The sequence below is a fragment of the Onychomys torridus genome, chromosome 14 (genome assembly GCF_903995425.1).
Source record: "Onychomys torridus chromosome 14, mOncTor1.1, whole genome shotgun sequence".
Classification (NCBI taxonomy): domain Eukaryota; kingdom Metazoa; phylum Chordata; class Mammalia; order Rodentia; family Cricetidae; genus Onychomys; species Onychomys torridus.
The window spans coordinates 1,247,628-1,271,023 of NC_050456.1; the positions used below are offsets into that span (position 1 = coordinate 1,247,628).

Here is a 23,396-nt window from a genome sequence, read left to right on the forward strand (position 1 = left end):
TAACAGACACACACAAGTCAGATATCCCATGCAAAGGAAAGGAAGTCCAAGAAGTGTAAGAGATGACCACTCAGAAGACCATCAGAGGGTAAGGTCTCCATGATGCCTGTGGCTGGGCTTGGAGAGGACAGTTGTGTCTCCAGAGAAGCAAAGCAAGAAGTCAGCCTTCCACTCCTAGAGCAGGTGCCCCTGGTGGAGATGTTGAGGCAGAAATAGAACAATCTCAGAGCCAGTCAGCCTGACTCTCGCAGATAGGATTTCAGTCAAGAACCTTCAGGTTCTTAGCAACTCCCTGAGTGAGGCTCTGTCCTGAGACTGGCCATGTGCTTGCAGCTGTAGGCTGAAGGCCTGGTGCACTCTGATATTGGGGCAAGATGCAGGTATGCGGAAACAGGGAAGACTGGTAACACTGGCAAGAAAACTGCAATCAATGTCAATCCAAGTAACCAGCCCTGGGCTTCCTGGGAAATGCTTCTTAACAGTGACATCTGGGGGAAAGTGCCTTTAGGGGCACTCCTCAAACTGTCTTCTGTAGTGGGTAGCCATTCCAGCTTTGATCTGGAAGTTCCAACCCCCATTGAGGCTTCGGTAACTGTCACCCCTACAAGGCAGGGCTGAGAGAGGACCCTAAAGACCCAAGATCTGGTTGGGCCAGCTCTCTTGGTTACTGGACCCTGGACGCTGGAGGTAGACTGAGCAGAGTTCTCCAGAAAACACTGCTGGACTGTGCTACACCTTTCCCAGACCCTGTTACCTATCCCTTCACTTGTAAGTTACCCCACAAAATAAACCTCCCTTTTAACTACGTGGAGTGGCCTTAATAATTTCACCAATAGTCTTCTCTGCACAAATGAGTGCTGTTTGGCTCTCCAGATGACCAGCTTTATCTAACACATTTGCTCAGTGCCTGCAATGTGCAAAGACCATCTTCTTTTCTATAGGTCTGTCCATAGGAGATCAAGTTGCTCATTCTCCCAAATGAACTTGTATTGAACATGTCCTATAGGAATGCTTTCTGATATAGATGGATGCTTTGCTTCATATACACACACACACATGCACACACACACACACACACACACACACACACACACACAGAGAGAGAGAGAGAGAGAGAGAGAGAGAGAGAGAGAGAGAGAGAGAGAGAGAGGAGAGAGAGAAAGGCACACATATGTACAGGATCTTGGTAAATAGTCTAGATAGTTCAGGCTGACCTCAAACTTATTATTCTTCTGCCCCAACCACCCATGTCTATTTCTTATATTATGTTTTTGGGGTTTTGGGTTATGAGTAGCCCTGGCTCTTCTGGAACTCAGTTTGTAGACCAGGCTGGCCTCAAACTCACTGAGATCCACCTGCTTCTGCTTCTGAAATGCTGGGATTAAAGGTGTGTGCCGCCACCACCAGTCTCTTACATTAAGGTTTAAAGCAAATTCTAACTTACCCACAACCTTTGGAAAGATAAATATGAATGATGGGAAAACCTTGAAGTGCTGGCAGTATTGTCTCTGGATGATAGGATGAGGTTTAGATGTCTGATATTTAAAAGAAAATTGCTTTTAGGTGGCATGGTGGTGCATGCCTTTAGTCTAACACTTGGGAGACAGAGATAGACATCTCTGCGAATTCAAGGATGGCCTGGTCTACATAGTGAGACTTTGTCTCAAAAAAGCAAAAGAATAAACCTAAAGTTTTTTGCTTTTACTTTAATAAAAAATTACTGCTTAAAAAAAGCTAATGAAATTCTTATTAAAATAAAGTAGGAATCCAAATTTCATTTGCCCTTGATTTAAATAAATTTGTGTGTTCTATATGTTTATAGCTATTCACTGAAACTTAAAATCTAGTGATATTGAGGCAGGATTAGAAACAGAGAAAAAATTATGGGGACATGGGAACAAACAAAAACTTCTTAGCCTAGACTCTGATTAAATGACAAGCAAGAATTACAGCACAGCTAATATTTGCTGTGAATGGTACTGACTTTCAGGCAGTATTCTTTTCATACACAGACATTTTATGTTTAAAAAGCAAGGAGCCAGGCTGGAGACTCAGTGCACAGTGCTGGATTTAGCCTCATTGCTGTACCAACATTTTCTGGGAATCTTAAACAAGACTGTTGACTTTGTTTACAACAAAGATGCCCTACCTCCCTGCATCCCATGATCTAGAGTTTAGATTCTAGACTTGTACTTTATCCATTATCTCATACAATTCAGGAGCCATCCTGTGACCTGAGGTCCATTAACAACCTTAGAACACAACAACTTCAAGAATAACCTATCATATATACATATACATATATACATAATATATATGAAGACAATGAAGGTTGGCTCTTAGAGAGGCCCACACCTGTGCTCAGGGATGTATCTTTCTCTACAGCATCTTTCTTTTTCTTAATGGCCATGCTTAAACTTTATATTACAATATCTTTAATAAACTTCAACTCTGTCCCATACTTGCTTGTCCTCAAAGTCTTTTCTACAGTGAAGCCAAAGATCTGCCCTTGTCTGAGTTGCAGCCCCTGAGAGATGGAAGGAGTGCTGGAGAGGTGGCTAAGCGGTGAAGGTGCTGGCCCTGCCAGCCTGGTGACCTGAGTCTGACCCCCAAACCCACGAAATGGTGGGAGGATAGAGCTGACTCCCAGGAGTTGTCCTCTGAACTCCATACATGCTGTGGCGTGGACATACACAAATAACAGAATAAAACAACATTTAAGGATTAAGGCAACTCCTTAAGCTGCTCTTCAGCACAGCACTGCACTTCTGTTCTTACCACTGCTGTCAATATAAAACCCATTACCAATGTGCTAAAACTGTTACCTTGTTTAAAAAATATCTATTCAGTCAAAGAGAGATGGAAACTGTTGTCATTAAAATATATTTAACCCCTGCCTGTGGGAGGCTGCCCTGAAGATTGCAGATTTTCACAGATTCAAATGGTGAGTCTTAGTTTTGTGTCTCTGCCTAATCACAGCTTGTTCCTAATGCCCCACCCCCATTCCAGAAGTAACTGATGGATACAAGCTCAAGCTAGGCCAGCTAATTTGGACAGGGGAGAGTGGGACAGGGCATAGCCATCCTCTGTAAAGATTCCCCATTGCTATCCCCAGTCCCATGGCCTCACATATTTGTGTTGTATATAGAGAAGGCTTACCTCACTCTTAACAAAAAGTGGGTCAGCTTTTCTCTACCTGCCTAACAGGTTATTCATCATGTGGTCAAAACTAGCAAAGGGACTTTTAGTTCAAAATGCAAATGTGCACATTTCTTAGTTTGCTTAAACATAGTAGCTTTCTTACACCAGACTTCAAGACACTGCTGATAGAATTTATGGATGTAGTTCTTAGGTTCTAAGAGCTTTTCCAATAACAAGCATAAAATAAAGAAACACAAAACCTTGAATTATCAGTGTGAAAAAGGAAGGAAGGAAGGAAGGAAGGAAGGAAGGAAGGAAGGAAGGAAGGAAGGAAGGAAAGCAAAAGAAAATTTTCCCAAGTTCAGAGTTAAAGATAAAGCTTGGTTGCCCATCTTTGTCAAGTTTGGAAATTCTGCATGTGGATAATTTCCTGCTTAGTGGTCAGCTTTCTCTTGCTATGAGTGAAGAGGGTGAATGGGGGACGGGGTGGTGAGGATAGGTAGAGGTGGGATTCAACTATCCCTTTAACCATAGCAGGCTACTTTGTCAAGTTTTATATATTGTCTGAGACTTCATTTAAAAGACAGTTTCTTAGACATTTCCAAAGTGTGAAGATTTGCCTGATGTCTAAACCAATGTAATGGAGTCTCCGCTGTGGTCAGAACTAATCATTCTGCATATTTCACTGCATTAATGCTGAGCAGCTGACTCTGACATGTGCTCACACCATTGCTACATCCACAGTGCTCTAGAGCCATGCGGCTGATGGTCTTGGTCTGGAACTGTGAGCTAAATAAAAGCTTTCTCTTTATGACACTAACTAAATACATAGTACCTAGGAAAATCATACAAAGGCTGTGTTCCTTCTTTATAGATGAAGAAAGCAAGGCTCCGAAAGGATGAGTAACTGTCCTCCTGGGAAGCATTCTCAAGTCGGCCCGATACAAAGACAACCCTCTGATCCCTATGTTATGATAGTTATGTGGGTGACACTCACAGGTGTGTACATTGCTGGCTAGTCTTCTGTACACAGATGTGTAGAGTACAGCACAATTCACAGAGATGTGCTTTGGGTGATACACACTATATAGACACCATGTGACTGAGGGGTAGGAGTAAGTGGCTTAAGAAACATGCTTTGGTCACAAAGGATGAAGAAATGTTCTTAGACCAAAGAGCACAGACTTGAGAAACTTCCCACCAGGTAGTGCATTGAGTAAATTTTGCTAGGAGGGTCAGGGAGCCTCTCTTGGCTTCCTCATTATAAAACTCTTTTCATTGCAAATTTTTTAAACTGAAAAACAATGGCAGGGAGCAACAAAGAAAGCTAAAGGGGAAAGCTGCTGGGATGTGGTAGAGTGACATGAATTCTGTGTGGGTCCATAGACATTATCAGCAACTGGACAAAGGGAACAGACTCTAGGGAACATCACCCACTGGTAAAAGGAAGTGGCTGTGTGTCTATAAGAAGGAAGAGACCCCATAACTAAGGTGAAATTCCATGCAAATTAATGCTCTGAGCTACTATTTGCTGTTGGCATGTCCTGTCCAAGCTGGTCAGATCACACTCTCAAGAGAGTATAACTGAGTGCTTTCTCTTCTTTAAATAGTGAAATTCTTCCACCATGCCTCCTCAAATGTGTGGAGTTCCTGGAAATTGTTTGAAACCCAACTGACTATATGGAGAAAAGCACAAATCCATACTCCTAAAACCATCTGACCAGAGAGGGTGCATCCCATCATTATCAACCAGACAACCAGCCAGTATATCAAGACACCAGTTACAGATCAGCACATGTGAGCAGCTGTTCCTTTGCAGTTCAAGGCTCATGGCATCTTTTAAAAGTCATGCTGGACTCTAGGAAACCCCAGAAAAAGCCTTCTCCCTGAGATGTGGAGTGCAAATCAAACCACGTTGACGGTACGTTAAGGAAAGTGGCTATGGCAGACCACCCAAGGCAAAGGGACTTCTCAAGTAATCACTCTTGGGTTTCTGTTTTGTATGTGTATTGTTATAAGATAGGTGTACTCACAATTTTTCTGAATTGTGCTCATTCACAATTATTAAATGTGCATGTATAAAATGCTCTCATTGTGTATTTGAATCTGAACATTCTCAAGGAGACTCCTGTGGGGCTTCTTTGTAGACAAGTGGAACCAGAACTCACTGAAGAACCTGTGGTCAAGCTGATGAGACTTCCAATGAAAAAGGGACTATCCTTTATACAAACAAAACCAGTATGTGCAACAAGAATTCCCTGTTAGTAATGTGATAAATGCACACACAGTAGAAAAAACCAAGTGAAACTCACACTTGTTTGTGAGCCCTGAAACATACTTGAAGTTTGAGTCTTCTAGTCAAAGCCTTGAGTAGCTCAGTCTGCATGGCTGTACTTTCTTGAAGCTGTTCTCAGTACCAGCCCCACCCCAGTGCCATCCCTTGTGGCATTTTGCTTGCTGTTCAGTTTTAGTGAGCAGGTCCCTGAAAGCATAACTTTGCGTGTACTTGGGGGGGATGAACAGAGGTAAGGAGGAGGAAGTACAGTGGTCATGTCATAAGGGTAGGAAGAGATGAGTTCTACAGTGTGTTTGGTTGGTACTGATAGTAGATTAGGAAGACAGGTAACATACCTGAAATTTCTGGAAGTGTGGGCTTGTCTTCTTTCCGGAAGTTCCCATCACAAACAAGAAGTCTGGGGTTAGGACAAATGGCACTCTTTCTTTATTAATGCCCAGAAAACTTTTGTAATTCCCAAGAATGTGTCCAAAGTCTATGTGAAATAGGTTTCCTTGAGAGAAGAAAATGCCTGACATTATTACATGGCACAAGTGCTTATTAACCTTTTGGTTTCTTGAAATAATTTTGCAGTTGCCTGAAAATGAACTATTTTGAGTGAAAACATTTTTATGCTCTTTTATTAGCCTTTGATATTTTCAGTCTTATCAGGTATGTGAGAGCAGCATCCACAAGCATCCTTTGTAGGCTTGTTCTTTAGATGATACCAAATGTCATTAAAAATACTTTTCTCCAAGTATTCTTAGACAGGTAAATCAAGCTCTCACTAATATGTGAGTATCATGTTTAAGAGATGCCATGTCCTTCTTGTAACTGACAGACTGATACTGTATTTCATCCAGCAAGAGAGGTGTTAGCTTCTTACTCTTAAGTAGTGCTATAGAAATGTCATTTTGAATCTCTTTTGGGTCAGTTTCTACCATTATTACCATCATTATCAGTAGGTCCACAGTTTTTATTTATTTGGCCTTTTATAACTTCATTAACCCTGTTCTTGCAAAGAATAAATAATTCACTCGAACCTCTGATGCTTTTTCTAAACTCTACTCTTAAAAAATTTTCTGTGACAGAGTCTATGTAGTCCAGGCTAGCTTTGAACTTGCAATCCTCTCCTTCAGTCTCCAGAGTGTTGAACTTACAGGCATTGGCCACCATACCTGGAAGAGTATAAAAATGTGTTGAAATTCCATATATGAACATCTCATGGTATGGTGGCCATTAGTAGCCACTCTCAAAGTAGCATGAATAAGTAAGGCTCAGAGAGTTAGGGACTCAGGAGTTTTAGCTGGAAGATATTTCATATGTCTTATTATTTGTTCTAGTTGCTTTTTACATTTGACATTGTTGATCCCTCCTATCATCACCAGCTTCTAGGATACACTTCCCACACTCTTTTTTTTACCTCTCACTGGAACTTCCTCTGTCTCTTTCAGTCTCATTTCCTGCCCCTTCTTCCCTCCCCATTAACCCTCTGTCTAAAGTGACCACTGTCCCTATTTACAATGACTTCTAGACCTGGGCTCCAGCTTAGTCTCTTACTCTGTGCCAGGGGGGAGGTGGTGTGAGGTGGTGGGGAGGCAATATTTAATGAGGACAAGTGCTTCAGATGGACAGCAGTGATGGCTGCAAAATAATGTTCACTTAACTGAACACTTAGGAACGATTAAAACGGGATATTTTATGTTATATATATTTGACTACAATAGAGATTTCATTTTGCAGTGGGCAAACTCACCTGTCTCTGAGATCATAATGTTGTCATTGTGTCTGTCACCTATCCCAAGAACAAACGTCGCCACACAGTAGCCGGCACAGGAGTAAACAAACCTTTCCACTGCTGCCTGAAACTGATGAGAAGCACATCACAAATGCCTTCCAGAACCACTTTGGACAGTATGTAAGTTGAGTCCAGTCTCACTAGTTTCATATCAAAGAGTGTCACTGTCACATTGTTCTGCTTATATTATCAATGAAGAGTCACCCAAACACTATGACATGAGGGAGACCCAAGAAGCAAAAGGCCACAGTAATTTATTCAAAGTTCCCATCCTCTCCTTGCCTACAACTGGACAGAACTCATAGAAATTTCTGCAATTATGTTTTTCTTGTAACCACTTAAGTAGATGGTTTCACAAGTCTTCATGTATAACAGAGTAATAAGGCTACAAATTATATTCCCTCCACCAAAGGCTGCTGGCCATGCAAATGTGAAGAGCTATTCTTGTGCAGTAGAACTTTAAACAGTACCCAGACAGACCAACCAACCAGTTTGTGAAGGATCCAGCATATGCTCTTCAGCAAGATGGACATTTTCAACATCTGTAATTTACCATTTAGATAAATTACCACAGTAGTAAATTGCAAGTTATTTTGTTTGGTATGAAAGAATGTATAACTAAATCTTCGTGTTGAACAATAAAAATAGCCATAAAGTACTAACAGACTATTTCACAGAAATTCTATGCAAAGCCTGACTGGTAGTTAAAACTGAAGCAAATGTTTCCTGGGTCTAGAACTAGGCACTCTGTCTCTCAGATAAGTGTGTCATCAGGGGAAAACCCTTGAAACCACCACTGCTTCAGGAGTCAAAGACTTCACCAATATGCTGGAAACAGACTTCCTTTGGAAGAGCCTGCCCAGACCAGAAATCAAGACTGTCAGAGAGAAGGCAAGCTGGACAGAGGAGTGGGCTAGGGTGGGGAGAGGAGAGCAGGAACTCACCTTCTCTTCAATAGGGCATTTTTCTTTCAGCCAGTGATTCAGGACTTCATCTTTGAATGCCCCTGTGTTACCCACGGTGCTTTGCTGAATTTGGGCGATTGTTGTGGCATCCTTCACGATCTCAATCATTCCTATGTGAAGAGTCACAGAGTTCAATGGAGGCTGATGCTGCTAAGTCTTGGCTGAATGGAATAGAGGTTATTTCTTTTATTTGATACTTTTTTAGGCCCAAGGCCTATTTTCCAGGTCTGAACTATTTTGTTGTTGTTTGTTTGCTTGCTTTTAGGAAAGATAATAACAGGCAACAACTACAGAATTTGTCTGGAATACTCTCTCAATATTCCTGAATACCGAGAGAAAAGTGCTCCTTTTGAGGAGTAACAAACAAAGATATTTACTTATTAAGGCCAAGCTTAGCCTTCCTTGCTTGGTGGTTGGCACCTTTCCCTTTTTAGGTAACATGGCCAAATGTTTTGTGCAGTTCTCATATCAGAACCTTGAATAAAAATAAGTGTGATTGAGACTAAAATGTTAAATGTCTATAAAAGTACCTGAATGGAGTTTGTAGTAGCTTCAGTAAAGTGAATTCTATAATTTCAAAAGAAGTGACAGTTCTTTCTGTCTAATTTTGAATGTTATTTTTGAGAGAAAAGCTCTAATGTTGAATGAAATGAGCTGTGATGGAGAGGGAGCAAGTTCTCGGGACGATATTCCCAGGTGTGGTCACAGACCTGAGTCAGGTATCCACGTGTCTTCAACATGTTGCAGTACAGTGAGCTCCAAGAATAAAGGCAAGCTGGCCTCAGAGTGAGAGGACCAGGACAGCAACTTTGTGTGACTTTGACATGCTCATCTTTGCAAATTCAAAGACTCACCAGATTTATTTAAAATTAAGTTCACCTTCAAAAAGATTAAATAATTATTTCTTTCATTTTCTTTTTAAAAATCTTTCTTGGACAGAAAACAAAAACAAATGAACTGAGAGTCACTTTCAGCAGCCTGGGGGACATTTCCACTTTTTTATTTTAACTGTAACTTCCAAGCTATGGAATTCTTTCACTGAGAGTGGTGTGCTCATTGCCTGATGTAAGTACATACCTATTTTATCACCAGTTGAGATGCAACCATATGGCAGAAGGCACAAGTCCAGAGATTCAGTCTCCCAAATGGACTCCATGATGCGTAGAATCTGGGAACCAAAGCACAGACATTTTTACTATACATAGATGTTGCCCAGTGCATTTTTCTTCTCTCTTAAAAAGTCAGGAATCTTGTCTGGTTACACACAGTATATGAGCATATGTAAAATACATAGTAACAATTCAACTTTTATTGATGAGCCTGCCATTGCAAACCTATTCATTTCAGCCACTGGGTTATATGTTGAAGAAAGAGATAAAGCGTTTTTACTTGGGGGAGTTTTTTTTTTTTTTGGCCATGTTTCACTATCTATTTTATCAAACATTCCACTTTGTTATATATGTTTCCCCACAACAACTGTCATGTCCTTTTACATGTTGTCTATTCTGATATCAACAAGACCCATGCTACCACCTAGGCAGTTAACTCAGTAATGGTGATATTAATACCAAACATTAGCTGGCTGCTCTTTTATGTGTGATTCTTGTATTAACCTTATATTGGGAATATAACTATTGTTTCCATCCAGAGGGTAAAGGAACAAAAGCATAGAGAGTTGCAGTACAGTGAGCTCCAACAATAAAGGCAAGTCCAAGTGCAAGCTGGCCTCAGAGTGAGAGGACCAGGACAGCAACTTTCTGTGACTTTGACATGCTTGTCTTTGCAAATTCAAAGACTCTCCAGATTTATTTAAAACTAAGTTCACCTTCAAAAAGATTAAATAATTATTTCTTTCTAAAAATCTTCCTTGGACAGAAAACAAAAAAACAAAAACAAGACAGCAATAACAGTAAAACAACCTATTCTTGAAAAGAAAGTTGAGTTCTATATCAGAAAAAACCAAGAGAATCTTAAGGAAAACTGAAAATATTATTTTTAAATGGCCTGCCTTTAACTTAGTATGCTTTGTCTATCCTAAGAAAATCGTATTAGGGTTTAAAAGTTTTTACTTCTTCCCTGATGAGGCACTAGAAGCTGGAGAGCACAGCTTTATGGACTTGTGAAGCTGAAGTCTACCCAGAAATGTTGAAAACCAGCTCTAAAAATGACGGGTGTTGATACCTTCACTGTTCACCTTCTCTGCTTATCACTTATCTGTGTGATCATTCCATCACTATCTGCTCATCCTTTTCTCCTTTGTATAAGCCATTCTTGAGCTTGAGTACTGAAAGGGATGTATTTAAAGAGTATGTCTGTGAAGGGATAAACCAGGTACTGTAGACAAGTCATCGCATAACTTGTTCCACCATGCACAGAGTGGAGTGTTTAAAGAGCCTATGTGAGGCAAGTGTATCTGGCTACTAGGGAATGTTGAATACTCATCTTTGAAAGGATGGAGAGAACTATGATGCTCTCTCAATGGTATGTCTAATGATCCAAAGCTACATCCACCAAGTAAAACTTCTCTATTAAGTACCATTTGACTGCTGTTTATCATATGGGGTAAAAACAGAAAGGAAGGCATGTTTCAGACAAATACAGAATTCTTTCTTCAGATAATTGCAAAACACCCAGTTTCTTCACATCAGCCTACCTGTAAGATCAACATGTCTTGTCGAAGGTCATCGCCGTGTTTAAAGATGATTCCAATGGTTTCATTGGATAGTACTGTAGGATCAGCACATTTAAACTCAAGCCACAGAGGCTTTTTCTTAGAAGCCATCACTTTACATTTTTCAATCTGCGAGGAAGTGGTTATAATATCACATAAAATGAATACACACTGCGGAGGCACTGATTCTTTTGCAAAGCATTTCTGTACACAGGACAAAGTCCTGGTTGGAAAATGATTTTCAGTATTTGGATAAAAATTCAGAAGGTATCCTCATATCCTCATCTAAACAGAAACTGCTACTTATATGTGAGAAAATTCATAATCCTTAAAACAATTATCAGACTGTACCCAAGGAACTCTAAGGGTCTGTGGAAAGCCCATGGGTGCCCAGGTACCACCTTCCCCCTACCCCTACAGGACACTGGTACTCCCACACTATCGTTAGCTCAGAGCACTTATGCTAGTATCTGTTTCTGCATTCCCTTCCTGAGATTAATTTGAAAAAGGACTTCTAGAGCTACCACAGTATCTGAAATATTATTACTCAAGAATCAGACATAGGTTAAACTTAGCTTAGAGAGATTTAACAGGAATACATGGAAAATCTGGCACTTGGACACAGGACTTCTATCCCATTCCTTCCCATCCCCATATCTAAACAAACTACCGTGACAGCAGTCATAAAACTAAACCCAAATATTTTCTGGGTTTTAGCCAAAAGTGAATGCATCACGAGTCAAAAATACAATGTAGAGGGCTGGAGAAATGGCTCAGCAGTTAAGAACACTACTCTTGCAGAGGATCTGGGATCGGTTCCCAGCACCCACACAGGATAGCTCACAACAGCCTATAATTCCAATTCCAGGAATCCACTACTCTCTCCTGGTCTCCTCAGGCACTGCATTACATGGCAGCCAGGCAGGCAAAATACTCAAACACATAAAATAAAAAGAAAGAAATAAAAATATGATGTCTTTTTTTTAAAAAAAGCAAACAGTTGGAAAGGTGTATTAATACATCATAATTTCTAAATATATCTAAACAGTGACAGTGGACTGTATGTGCTTTTGCTATGAGGCCACTTTAGTAGTAACTGTTTATAAATTTAGAGATGTGAAAGAGGTGTTTCCCCTTCTTTTCATGAGGTTTAACTGCTACAAGCATTTCTGTCCTGTAAGCAACTAGAGCAGGAAAAACACAGGGACAACCCTTGTAAGACATTAGGTGACAGGCAATGGAACTCCATGGCCCCGAGCAAAGAAGACAGATGACAGTACCCTTGCAGATGCCCTGGCTTGCTGTTGGAGGCTGCTTCTTGGTTAAAGGATGGGGAAAAGGCACCGTGATGAGCTTATGGCCTCGCAGTCTAAAGTATAGTAACTGAAGTCTCAAAGAGAGGACAGAAGAGGGTGATGGAAAATATTAATAGTGGAACAATTTCCAAGTGTGATAGAACAAATGCCCACAAGTCCAAGAAACAACATAGCCTGGCACTTAATACAAAAACCTGTGCCAACACACATCATAATCAAACCACTGAAAACAGGGGGAAAGGATGTATTATAAACAGAACAACAAAGACAAAGTCAGAGTATTCTCATCAGGACATAGGCAAGCCAGAAGAAAATGGTATGGCAAGAGAAAAATGGTAAGTTAGGTTTCCCTGTTTAGTGAAAATATTGCTCAAAAACTAAAATGCTCAAAAAATAACATTTTTAGCTAGGTTGGTTCTGAAAGAATGTATTATCAATAGCTTGTAGGATAAATTGCTAAAGATCCAAGAAAAGTGGAATTGAGAGAGTATCTAACATAATAGTATGTGGGTAAATGTTTAAAATGGCTTAAACTATTTAGCTATACATATATTTTTGTTTAAAACGAAATAATATATTATGGGGTTTATAATACATTCAGAAGAGGTGGATTAGTGGAGATATACTGCTGTAAGATTCTTATATGCATGCAAAATGGTTTGTTACTACAGTGTGTGGTACTGACATGCACAGACACTTAGATCAATAGAAGAGATCAGAGAGTGAGGCATAGGCCCACCTACAATATGGTCAGCTAATACTGACTTGAAGAATTTTTGTAACAGTTTTAGAATGTTGAGTATCTTTATTTTGCTGGTGATTGTACAGAAGCACTATGTGTGAAAACTCACTGAATTCACACCACAGACAACTGTTTATGTGAAGAATAGACCAATAAGCTGATTTTTACAATTAAGGGGAATTACTAAATATTGAGGTATTGAGTGCTAGTGATTAGAGAAGGGCTTGCTAGAAGCTCATTCAGGGGTGCTCTAGCTTCCTGTGTCTTCAGAAGATCCATTGTGAAGGCCTTGACTCTAGAAAGCATGCTAGACACTGTAAGACATAAGTGACACACAGAGACATCCTGCTGATACCTACCACCAGGGTACCTGCTTTCAGTCCAGGGTCATAGGGAACTCTAAAGCTCTTGGGGAGACTGGAATTCTGCAGGGTTTCAAGCCTTTGCTTAAGCTGTGAAATAACTGCAATTGTCAAAAGCATACAGGAGTTAAGCAAGCACAAGACATCAGTCCCATCTACTATCTCAGTGTGACTTGAGGTCTCATTTCCTTGGTATTCTATGTCCTTGGTTTGGAAAGTGGTAGCAGGAAAAGGGCTAGAAGTAGAGTTCTGCCTTTGGGGACCAGGTAAGTCAGGATTACTGTGATCAGCTTAACTGGAAATGTCGCTTCACAGGCAGAGGACATATGTGAACACAAGTGGGCAAACCTCCATCACCACAGCAGAGGAGGATGTCCTGAGCATGAGTCTAAGGTGCTAACATTGCCCTTGTCTTTCCAGCCTGAGACTTTCAATGGCCATCTGGTTTTCAGAGTAGACATTTGAACACTATTAAATAGAGTTTGGTTAGAGTTATGTAAATGTACACAAGTTGTGGCAACCTCAAAATTCTCTAGGCAAAACACACAGAGTACATAACAGGAAGAGTCCAGTCCAAATGTAAGATTGTTATTACTTCCATTAGTAGTTTTAGATGATAGCATGATCAATGTACTAGGAAACAATCAAAAGGGAAGGTTAGAAATTTAAAATATTTCAAAAGTTTAAATCACTAGGCAGGGATGTTAGTGTCTATTTTAAGCTATAATACTAGGTCTAGGCTTATTAAGTGAGTAAATGATATTTTCTAGGTTCAAACTTCATACAGTTTATCATGCCAGAAAGATGTGTCAGGGCAATGATGGCAATTTAATGTGGTATCAATCAAAACCTTACAAGAGTGATAAATTTTTCTAGAGCAGAGACGACAGGATATTGAACATAGCTACATATGAATTTATGATCTTAAAACATCATGTCTTGTAGAAGGAGAGCTTTAAATCTGCTTACTTCATGCAGACAAGAGATCAAAAAAGTGTTTTCTTGGCCATTGCTAGCAAAATACAACTTGAATTCCAGAAAGAAGAATCATAGCAATCATGGGACTTAGAAAGAGAACTGAGAAAATGCAGCCACTGTACCTTGGGAACTGACGTCATACTTCTCAGCAGAGAGTGATTTGATGTCAATGGTGACTTTTTGTAAGCTCTCGATCACTTGGACCTGCTGTGTGAAGTCCTGCAGCATGGCCATGCCGCAGCCCCTCAGGTATGCTTCTAGGATCACAGCGAACCTCTGCTGATAATGTCTGGACTGGGCTATCTCACTTCTTAAGAACCAGAACAAGAAGTGACCGATTCTTTTGTTCTGAGATGGGTACAAGATAGTTGAGATCATGACTAATGCTGTAGACTTACCAGGTAATTCCTGGTTGCCTAAATTGTCATGCTGCTATCAAAGTGGAAATACTTACTCTCAAGCCACGCTTTAGCAGGAATCTGGCCAGAGCACTGTCATGGTATGGTTCAAACTTCACAGCCTAAAGGAAGAGCACATTGGCATTTGAAGGATTATACTCTATATTGGTCAGTCAGGAGAAAGGAGATGGAGAAAAAGCATGGTTCTGTGTGAATGGGTCTTTCCAGCTAAGGTGATGAGAATCTCCCCAGCCACTCATATCCAGTCCCCTGTTTAGTAGACACTTGAGATAGGGAGGGGGCACTTGCTTAGCATCCTAGAATAGAAGTAGACTGAAAGGGCTGTAGGACTCCTGATGCTCAGTACTGTGGTCAAGGTAATGGCAGAGCTGAAGTTGCAAAGGCTTTTGTTCTGAATCAGAATGAACTGAGTTATTGGAAGGGGAGAAGTAGACAGGGCTACAATAATTCTCTGGAGTGGAAGTAAGGGAGCTTGTTACAGAGCAAATGGACAGAGGCAATGCAATACACAAGAAAAGAACAGGAGCTATGAAGAAGTGCCAAGTGTAAAGGTCCTAGAGCCCTGGATGCTCCCTTTTGGGCAACTCCCCCTTCTTACTGTAGGTAAAGGCAGCCCACACCCTGCTGCACTGTGGTACAGAGCTTGTGCTAAGTATCCCTGACTGTGCTCCCTCAGGCTGAGCTTGATCTTCATTGTTTTCAGTGTTGGTTCTGGGTTGGATATTGACAAGGGAAATGACAGCTCTATTATTGAAGAAAGATAACAATAAAATGGGAAAAGTAAACTAAATCTTTGTGGGTACCTGCTTATTTTTCATGTTTTATTTTTCAATAAGCTTGAAATAGTTAATAGTTTTAAAAGAAAAAAACATTATTTAATTACCAATGCATATATTAAATTAGAAGGTAGGTAGTGTATATAAGTCTAAAATAACTGTCTTAGAATAGTTCCTTTATAAATAGGAACAGTCATTCTTTTCCCCCAAAGAACAGAAGACATTCCCACCTTAGCATGTATTTTGGAGCCTGAAGTCTTCTTGGTATGTTCACAGTTCTTATTCCTGGTTCCAAGTTTGATATGATCAATACTGATCTTATGTTTCAATCTTAGCCCCCTTTCAAAAGTGCTTCTCTTGGGTGTGGTCAAGTAGGTGCCATAGAAGCTACATTTAAGCCAAGTTCTGAGAATGTGATTTCTCAGTCAAAAGAACTCACTTTAAATGTGTTTTAAGTTTCTAACCCTGGAGTTGGTCTTTCTTCGTGTTTCACTTCTATAACAATGATGCAAATTGCAACCAAGAGACTATTTTAACCAACAATGAGTCATTTAGTTGGAGCTGAAATGTTTCAAATTGCTGCACAAATGAACACTACTCTTCAAATTTAAGCCCACACATCCAATATTAATAAGACTGACCTCTTTAACCCAAAATATTTCCAAGAAAAATGTTATTCATCTTTGGATCCTGCAAAGGATACTTTGGAAAATGACAATAAAAAATTATCAGATCAAGTATTCCCTATTCAGAACTTTCCCTAGATACATTAATCAAAATTCAGTGTCATCTGACCTTCTGTTTACTTATAGTACTCTATGGTTTTCCCAGAGCCCTTGTCATAATTTGTTATTAAACACATTGTGTGTGTGCGTGTGCGTGCGTGTGTGTGTGTGTGTGTGTGTGTGTGTGTGTGTGTGTGTGTATACTACAGCAAACCTGGAGGATTTGTCTTCTTACTGACAAATCCTTAGTTCTTTAACAACCCAGCTAATCCTTAGGTATATTGCTGACCCCACAGGACCATAGGGAGCATCATGGGAACTGAGTGAAACACAATCCAATGTCTGTTTAAAGAGGGCAGCTGTCAAGATTATGCCCAGCACAACCATTTAGCAAAATAACAATAGCAAGCTCTACCTTAGAAACTATGACTTCCCCATCCACAGACTTTTGACCAGGATTACAGTGCCAAGCATGACATTTCTTCCTGTGGAGCAGACCTCAAAGTCATCATGAACTCATAGTAACTGTGGTTAACTGCACACAACCTGCACATGATCAAATCAGCCAAAGTTCTGTCATGTATGGGGTAGAGAATCTCTAGGTCCACCTCTTACTGAGGAGCTATTGGTAATGGAGAGTTGCCAGGAGAGGAAAAGTCATGCTTTCTGGAAGATGTGGCTCCAGGAGATGGCCCCACACCCATGAATATATGGACACCGATAATTTGACTTATTAGTTATTAGAAAAAATTGGCATGAACTTAAGAGGGAGATATATTAATAAGGACAGGAAGATAATTTGAAGGGGAACATACTCATATTTCATTATATACCTGTATACAATTTTCAAGAATAAAGAAAATCTTTTAAGAGATTCTACCCAGATTTGACATGTTGTTCTATGAACTGTAATAAACATGGGCAGAGATTAAAAATTTTTCTAGCCTGGATTATCTTGCCACTAGATTCATGCAAGTTATTTGGTAAATGTGAAAATGATAAAGCCTGGGGCTAGTCAGACCTCCAATTCAGGTCCGTTTCTTTCTAAAATATGTGGTCTTGAATACATAACTTAGCTTCCTGGTATCTCAATTTATATATATATATATATATTTATATATATATAAAATGTAAATCCAAATTCTAATTTGACCACCATCATAGTTATTGGTAGAATCAAATGACAGTACACAAAGAAACATGTAAATCATTTGGAGCCTTGACACAGCGAAGCTTGCAACAAGTTAAGTTCATCCTTAAGATAATTGATTAGGACAATGTGGTTCCCCCTGGGAAAATTCTCCTAAAATGTGAAGGACAGCACTGATATCTTTCAAATGCTTGCTGGCAAACACTCAAAGACTCTAAAAAAAACTTCAATGGGAGCATTTACTGCTTTTGATGTGGCCTCATCAGCTCTAGTCTAACTGATCATGAAGCTGAACCAAGAATATGAGATGACTACCAAAGGGGGTTCCTGTACACATGCAAATAAGTTCTCTAAAACAGCAGTCCTGCTAAGACCACCAGTGCCTACCTGCACCAGCTGGAGAAGGTAATGTAAAACATCATCATCTTCCAAGCTCTCCAGTTTCTGAACTGCAATGGCTCTTACGTTTTCATCTGAAAAATTGCAGTCCAGGAGCTGCATGGTTAAGCCAACGTCCAAAGCACTTTGATCCCAGACCTCCCTTCTGGCTAACAGCTGGTACGTTTTGGCCACCATTTCTTGCTGTCCCCACTTCACCGAACTGAATAGCTTAGGGTATGCCTTCGGATGCTTCAAGCTTTCATATCTAAAATGCCAGAGCAATTCTTTGTCCTCTGCTGTGAGGGGGTTAAGTGGATCTGTGGCTATGATTGCCTCCAGTTGCTTGCGAAGCTGATTGGGCATTTCAGCTCGGACCCTATCTCCTTCTGGGTCAGGGGTGGGTTGATGCTTAGGCAGTGCTATGGGGTGACAGTAGTTGTCCAGCAGGATGGAGATGGACATTGAATTCTCCTTGTCAGGATTGGTTGCAGAAGTGAGCTTGTCAGCATTGAAACTGCCTTGTTCTTCCGCCTTCCCAGATATCTGCCACATGTGGAGCACATAGTCCCCATGGCGGAGCAGGAACCGGTGGTCTATTAACAGTAAGTTCACGTAATAGAGAAGCTGGGCTTTGCCCTTGGCCTCGGAGCCTGGCGTCTCGGCAGAAGCCTTGCTGGACAGTGCTGGTGTTTTGCAGCAGTAGATCTGCAGGTTCAACAGGGCCCCTTTGGGCAAGTCTTTGATTTTGATGCCAAATTCCAACCACACATTCCAGAGCACCTCTTCCATGAAGGGCTTAGGGCTGGTTCTCCTTTGGCAAAGGACCTGTTGTCCGTGCTGGATGTTTGCTTCCACAAAAACAGTGAGGTCGGTGTTCCGGGGCAGGACAGGGATGTCAATGCCTCTGATCTTGACCCTGAATTTTCGGTCACAGTCCCACAAAGACACTGTGAACACACTCTCATGGTCCTTGCCGTGGATGGTCAACTGCTCGTGGTAGCCGGTGACTCCAGTGCAGTCATCCACCAATGGCCATTCTTCCTTCCTCACCTTGTCTAAGGCTGGGTCTGGAGGCCTGTCGAGCACCAGGTGTATCTCATCTCTGTTCTTGAGGCACTGCCTCACCCACTGGAAGTTTTTGAGAGGCGTTTCACCCACCAGGTACTCATCGCGGCCACAGACCCGCAGCACAAAATCCTGCTCACTTAGACTTTCTGGGATGTTCATTAGGGACTTCTTCTTGGCCATCTTGGTGAAGAAGCTCTGGAGGATGGCGCCAGGAGTATCATCTGCAGAGACCTTGATTGTTTGACTGGTGGTGCTGCGGTGGATGATGATGAAGATGCAATTGTTGGCAATCTTTTTTGACAGGTAGTCTGGAAGAGGTTTGGACGTCACCCAAGGGTGCATAGCATAGAGTTTGGCATCACGGTCAGCCACCTCTGCCATGCGAGGCGTGACCAGACGGCGGCGAGTGAACTCTAGCTCATCATCATGCACGTTGCTAATGTCAGTGACATCATAGCCAATTAGGGAGGTGAGCTGCTTCTGGAAAGCTAGGGTCTCCTCAGAAGGTGCATGTCGCTGTACAACATGGATCTGACCCGGGCTCTTGTGTATCATCTTCCAGTAGCGCAGGCAGTCGAGGGTCTGCACCACCTGGTACCTGTCGTAGATCTCATACCACTGTCCCTTCTTCTGGTAGAGCAGGAGGAAGTGGTCTGGGCCCAACCGGTGGTAGAATTCTGCAGCTACACTGGTCTCCAGCGCGCGCAGCCACACCTGGGCTTTCATCTGCTCCACATTGCCGTGACCAGCCACGTGCAGCAGCGCTGTTTCTGGAGTCTTACTGATACGCTGGCTGGTGGGCAGTACGAACTCAATGGGGATGAGCTCCATGGAGGACAGGCTGCCTATTGCGCTTCGTGGCTTCATTCTCCGGCGCCGGCGGAGATTGTCCTCTCTTAGAATCACCGGCTGTTCATAGTTCTCCAGCTCCATGCCCTAAGCGACCTGGGAGTGGAGAAACAGCTTTGTCAGGAGACAGACTGTAGGTTGCTGTACAAAGGCCGAGAGGAGGTAGAGTGGGTTGATAGGAGCCCCAGGCCTAGAGGGACCAAGGGAGCTGCGGGCAGCGCTGTCTTTAACGGCGTGGTTCTCGGCCAGCCCTGTACTCTCTAGGAGATGTGGCCTACTTAACCTCCGAGCCTGTTCCTTGTCTGTTAGTTTGGGCGCTTACACCTAGGACGTGGAGGCAAATGTTAAATAAGGTAATGTACTTTTTTTGATTGGGTGAGGCATACATGCTGGCACATTTTCTCTAGGTTTTGTGCGTGCATGTGTGTGCGTGTGCGTGTGTGTGTGATGTTTTAATTAGAAATTCGAAAAGCGCCATGGGACTATGGAAATGGCTCAGTGGATAAAAGTGCTTGCTGTACAAACATGAGGTCCTCAGTTTACCCACTACCAACCACATAAGCCCCCATGGGCCAGTAACCCCAAGCACTCTCTGTCCGTCTGCCTGTCTGTTGTCTGTGTGTCTGTCTGTCTGTGTGTATGTGTGTGTGTTGAAAGGGAGGAAAGCAGAGATGGGGGAAATCACTGGGGCTTGTTGGTCATCAGCCTAGCTCGAGGTTCAGTGAGAGACCCTGTTTGAAAGGAAGAAGGTTCAGCATGTCTTCTCTGGCCTCTGCAGGTGTAGCTGCACACATGTATGGTTACATTATACACATATACCATATTCACACACATATGTACAAAAACATGCAAAACACTCATCTAGCACAGTATCTGACATTTACTAGCTCAAAATGGTAACTGTAAGTATCCTGAAACACATAAATACATAAAGCAAAAGAGTCAAGGATGAAGTCCTAGTTTCTAAGGTATAGAGTGAGGCCCTGAACATCACTTTGAAAACAAGCCTGTGGTGGTATTATGTTCCCCAAAATATTGTACACCCTAATAAACTTATCTGGGGTCAGAGAACAGACAGCCACTAGATACAGAGCCAAAAATGGTGGCTAGAAAATGGGTCAGAGCAAGCCATAGCAGAAGCTGGGCAGTGGTGGTGGTGCACGCCTTTAATCCCAGCACTTGGGAGGCAGAGCTAGCCGATCTCTGTGTGTTCAAGAATACAGCCAGCATGGAGACACACACCTTTAATCCCAGAAAGTGAGCCTTTAATTCCAGGGAGTGACGGCAGAAAAAGAAAAGATATATAAGGCGTGAAGACCAGAAACGAGAAGCATTTGGCTGGTTAAGCTTTTAGGCTTTGGAGCAACACAGTTCAGCTGAGACCCACTCAGATGAGGACCCAGAGGCTTCCAGCCTGAGGAAACAGGATCAGCTGAGGAACTGGTGAGGTGAGGTAGCTGTGGCTTGTTCTGTTTGTCTGATCTTCCAGCGTTCACCCCAACACCTAGCCTCAGGTTTGTTCTTATTGATACGACTTGTTGAGATCCTGCTAGCCAGCCGACGTAATAGTCTTTTTCAGTCTCACACTTCTCTGACTCAGACCCCAATCTTGCTTCATCTTCTCTCAAACTGTCTGAACCAAGAATCTTCTCTCTCGTCAACTTCCTCTCTTTTTCCTTTTCCTTTTTTCTTTCTATTTAAGAAAGTCAGTCATTTCATTCATAAAACTCAAAAATAGCAGAATTGGTAAAGGTTGTAATCAAAGTCATTTGGAGACACAGAACATAGAATGTGAGGCATTCTAGCTATCATTGCTAGATTAGAGTAGATGAGTCACCACACCTGGACTTTGCCAATAAGAATGTTTAGGTACTTTTAACTGAGCCAATTGACTTGACCTGCCTCTGCTTTAAGAAGAGCCACAGGTAGAGGACACAATTTCTGCCCTCCAATGACTTTCTGTTTTTAGACCCTAAACACTAATTCAGTTTCTTTTTGTTCTAATATTTTCATCTCTGTATTAAAACTTTACAAATGTATTCTCATCATGTTACCCACTCTTTCTGCAAATATTTAATAAGTATTTATCCTTATTTAATATTTAACAATTAACAAGTATTTACAAAGCAGTTACAAGTAAATATGACCTCCTCCACTAAGGAACTCACAATGACTAAAATGCTCAGAGTACTAAAATTGAAAAATGATTCATAAAACATTTTAATTTAATATTAAGCATTGCTATATTGGTACTACATTGCACTCTAAACCACATTCAAATATTGAAACAAAATATTTCAGAAAATAACATTTACTCTTTAACTGATGTTAATGAGATCCATAATTAGTTTTTTTTTCTGAAGAACAGTGGAATATTTGTTATATACTAAAAAGGAAAGTTTGATTAAAAGTTATAAAAGACAGTTTCATTGGACCTCAACTATGCTCAATTTCTTGAGTTGTTATTTTTAAAGTCAATATACTCTCTCCTCTTAAAATATATTGAGTTATACTTAGTAAATAAATGAAACCAACTGTCCCAAACAACTGTTTCTGTAGCTTAAAGAATTCTCTTAGTCTTTTGGTACATTTTAGAGTAACTAACCAAAAAAAAAAGAAAGAACCATAAGCTACATTGATACTGACATGAACTTAAAATAAAACATGTCCAAATTTAAGCGTACAAATATAATTCAGGATCTGCCACATGTAGAATTCATACTACATCATGATACAAGATGCAGAAAAAAAAGAGACTGACCAAATACTCACTGATTTTCCTCATAGCTGGGACTGAGCAGCTTTGTCCTCTTAAAACAACAGTCTGTACAGTAATTCTCAAGCACGTACTTGTAAGACTATGAACCCTGCCCACCATGGGCTCTGAAGCCACCCCCTTCCTCACAAACAAAAACAGAAAGAGCCGATGCACCTGCTAGCCCTTGCCGGAACCTTGTGGATATACACAGTCTAAACTGAGCGAGACAATGAGACCCAGACGTTCAGGGGTGGGCTCATCTTGAACTGAACGGTTCCAGATAAAAATATTCTAGCTGAGAAGGAAGTGTGACTGTTCTGAGTCAGACCGAACAAAGAGCAACAAAAGAAAGCAGTAGTACCTGAGACAGCCCTGGAGCTGGTGATGCTGAAGGTTCATTTGTTTACTTTATAAAAACAAAACAAATTCAAACCTACCCAGGGCACCTCTCGACTCTTCCGCTTTTCTGGGGCTCCCTTCATATCCAGATGCAAAGGAAGTGTTGCAGTTACCAGGAAGGAAGTTTTAACCAAGTTGATTATACATGTGATTGCTCATTTTCAAAGTGTCAGAAATGCATTTCCTGCTTCAGCACAGAGAGAGCAGAGCAGGACAGAGAGCAGTGTTTACCTCACTATTTTACTCATTCCTCTAATTAATTTTTCAAAAATTGTGAAAAGCTCTGACAAATGATGGAGATCCAAACCAAAAATATACCCAAGGCACAAACAAATGAAGCATGCATGTGTGTAGCTATAAGTAGAAGGGGCTACACAACCACACTATTACATAACTTGTTATGAAGAGTTAATAGCCAAGTAAAACCTGTTACACAAACCCTGGTGTGTGCTAACTGAGGCAGGCAGGGTGGGGAGGAGCCCCATGGACTGTTGGGCTCAATCTGGATGTTTGTAAGAGCAATGTCTATGAGCCCACCTCCTTACATTGGTAAGATCTCTCTCTCTCTCTCCCTCCCTCCCTCTCTCTTTTTCTCCTCCTCCTCCTCCTCCTCCTCCTCCTCC

General features: G+C 41.3%; 1 protein-coding gene across 2 annotated transcripts in view; it reads right to left on the reverse strand.

Annotated features, from left to right (window-relative positions):
* Window positions 1–22,880, reverse strand: part of Pik3cg (phosphatidylinositol-4,5-bisphosphate 3-kinase catalytic subunit gamma) — a 36,658-nt gene extending 13,778 nt beyond the window's left edge. The window contains exons 1-10 of one of the 2 annotated variants that reach the window (XM_036206144.1): window positions 22,736–22,880; window positions 17,706–19,712; window positions 14,703–14,768; window positions 14,371–14,596; window positions 13,268–13,371; window positions 10,833–10,979; window positions 9,257–9,347; window positions 8,159–8,289; window positions 7,173–7,284; window positions 5,773–5,930 (exon numbers count right to left, since the gene is read on the reverse strand). In XM_036206144.1, coding sequence (XP_036062037.1) covers window positions 5,773–5,930; window positions 7,173–7,284; window positions 8,159–8,289; window positions 9,257–9,347; window positions 10,833–10,979; window positions 13,268–13,371; window positions 14,371–14,596; window positions 14,703–14,768; window positions 17,706–19,700 — 3,030 coding nt within the window. In that variant the 5' untranslated portion in view covers window positions 19,701–19,712; window positions 22,736–22,880. Of the gene's footprint in view, window positions 1–5,772; window positions 5,931–7,172; window positions 7,285–8,158; window positions 8,290–9,256; window positions 9,348–10,832; window positions 10,980–13,267; window positions 13,372–14,370; window positions 14,597–14,702; window positions 14,769–17,705; window positions 19,713–22,377; window positions 22,605–22,735 lie in introns of those variants that run through there. The other variant, XM_036206146.1, reaches the window with a different exon arrangement.
* Between the last annotated feature and the right edge of the window lie 516 nt (window positions 22,881–23,396).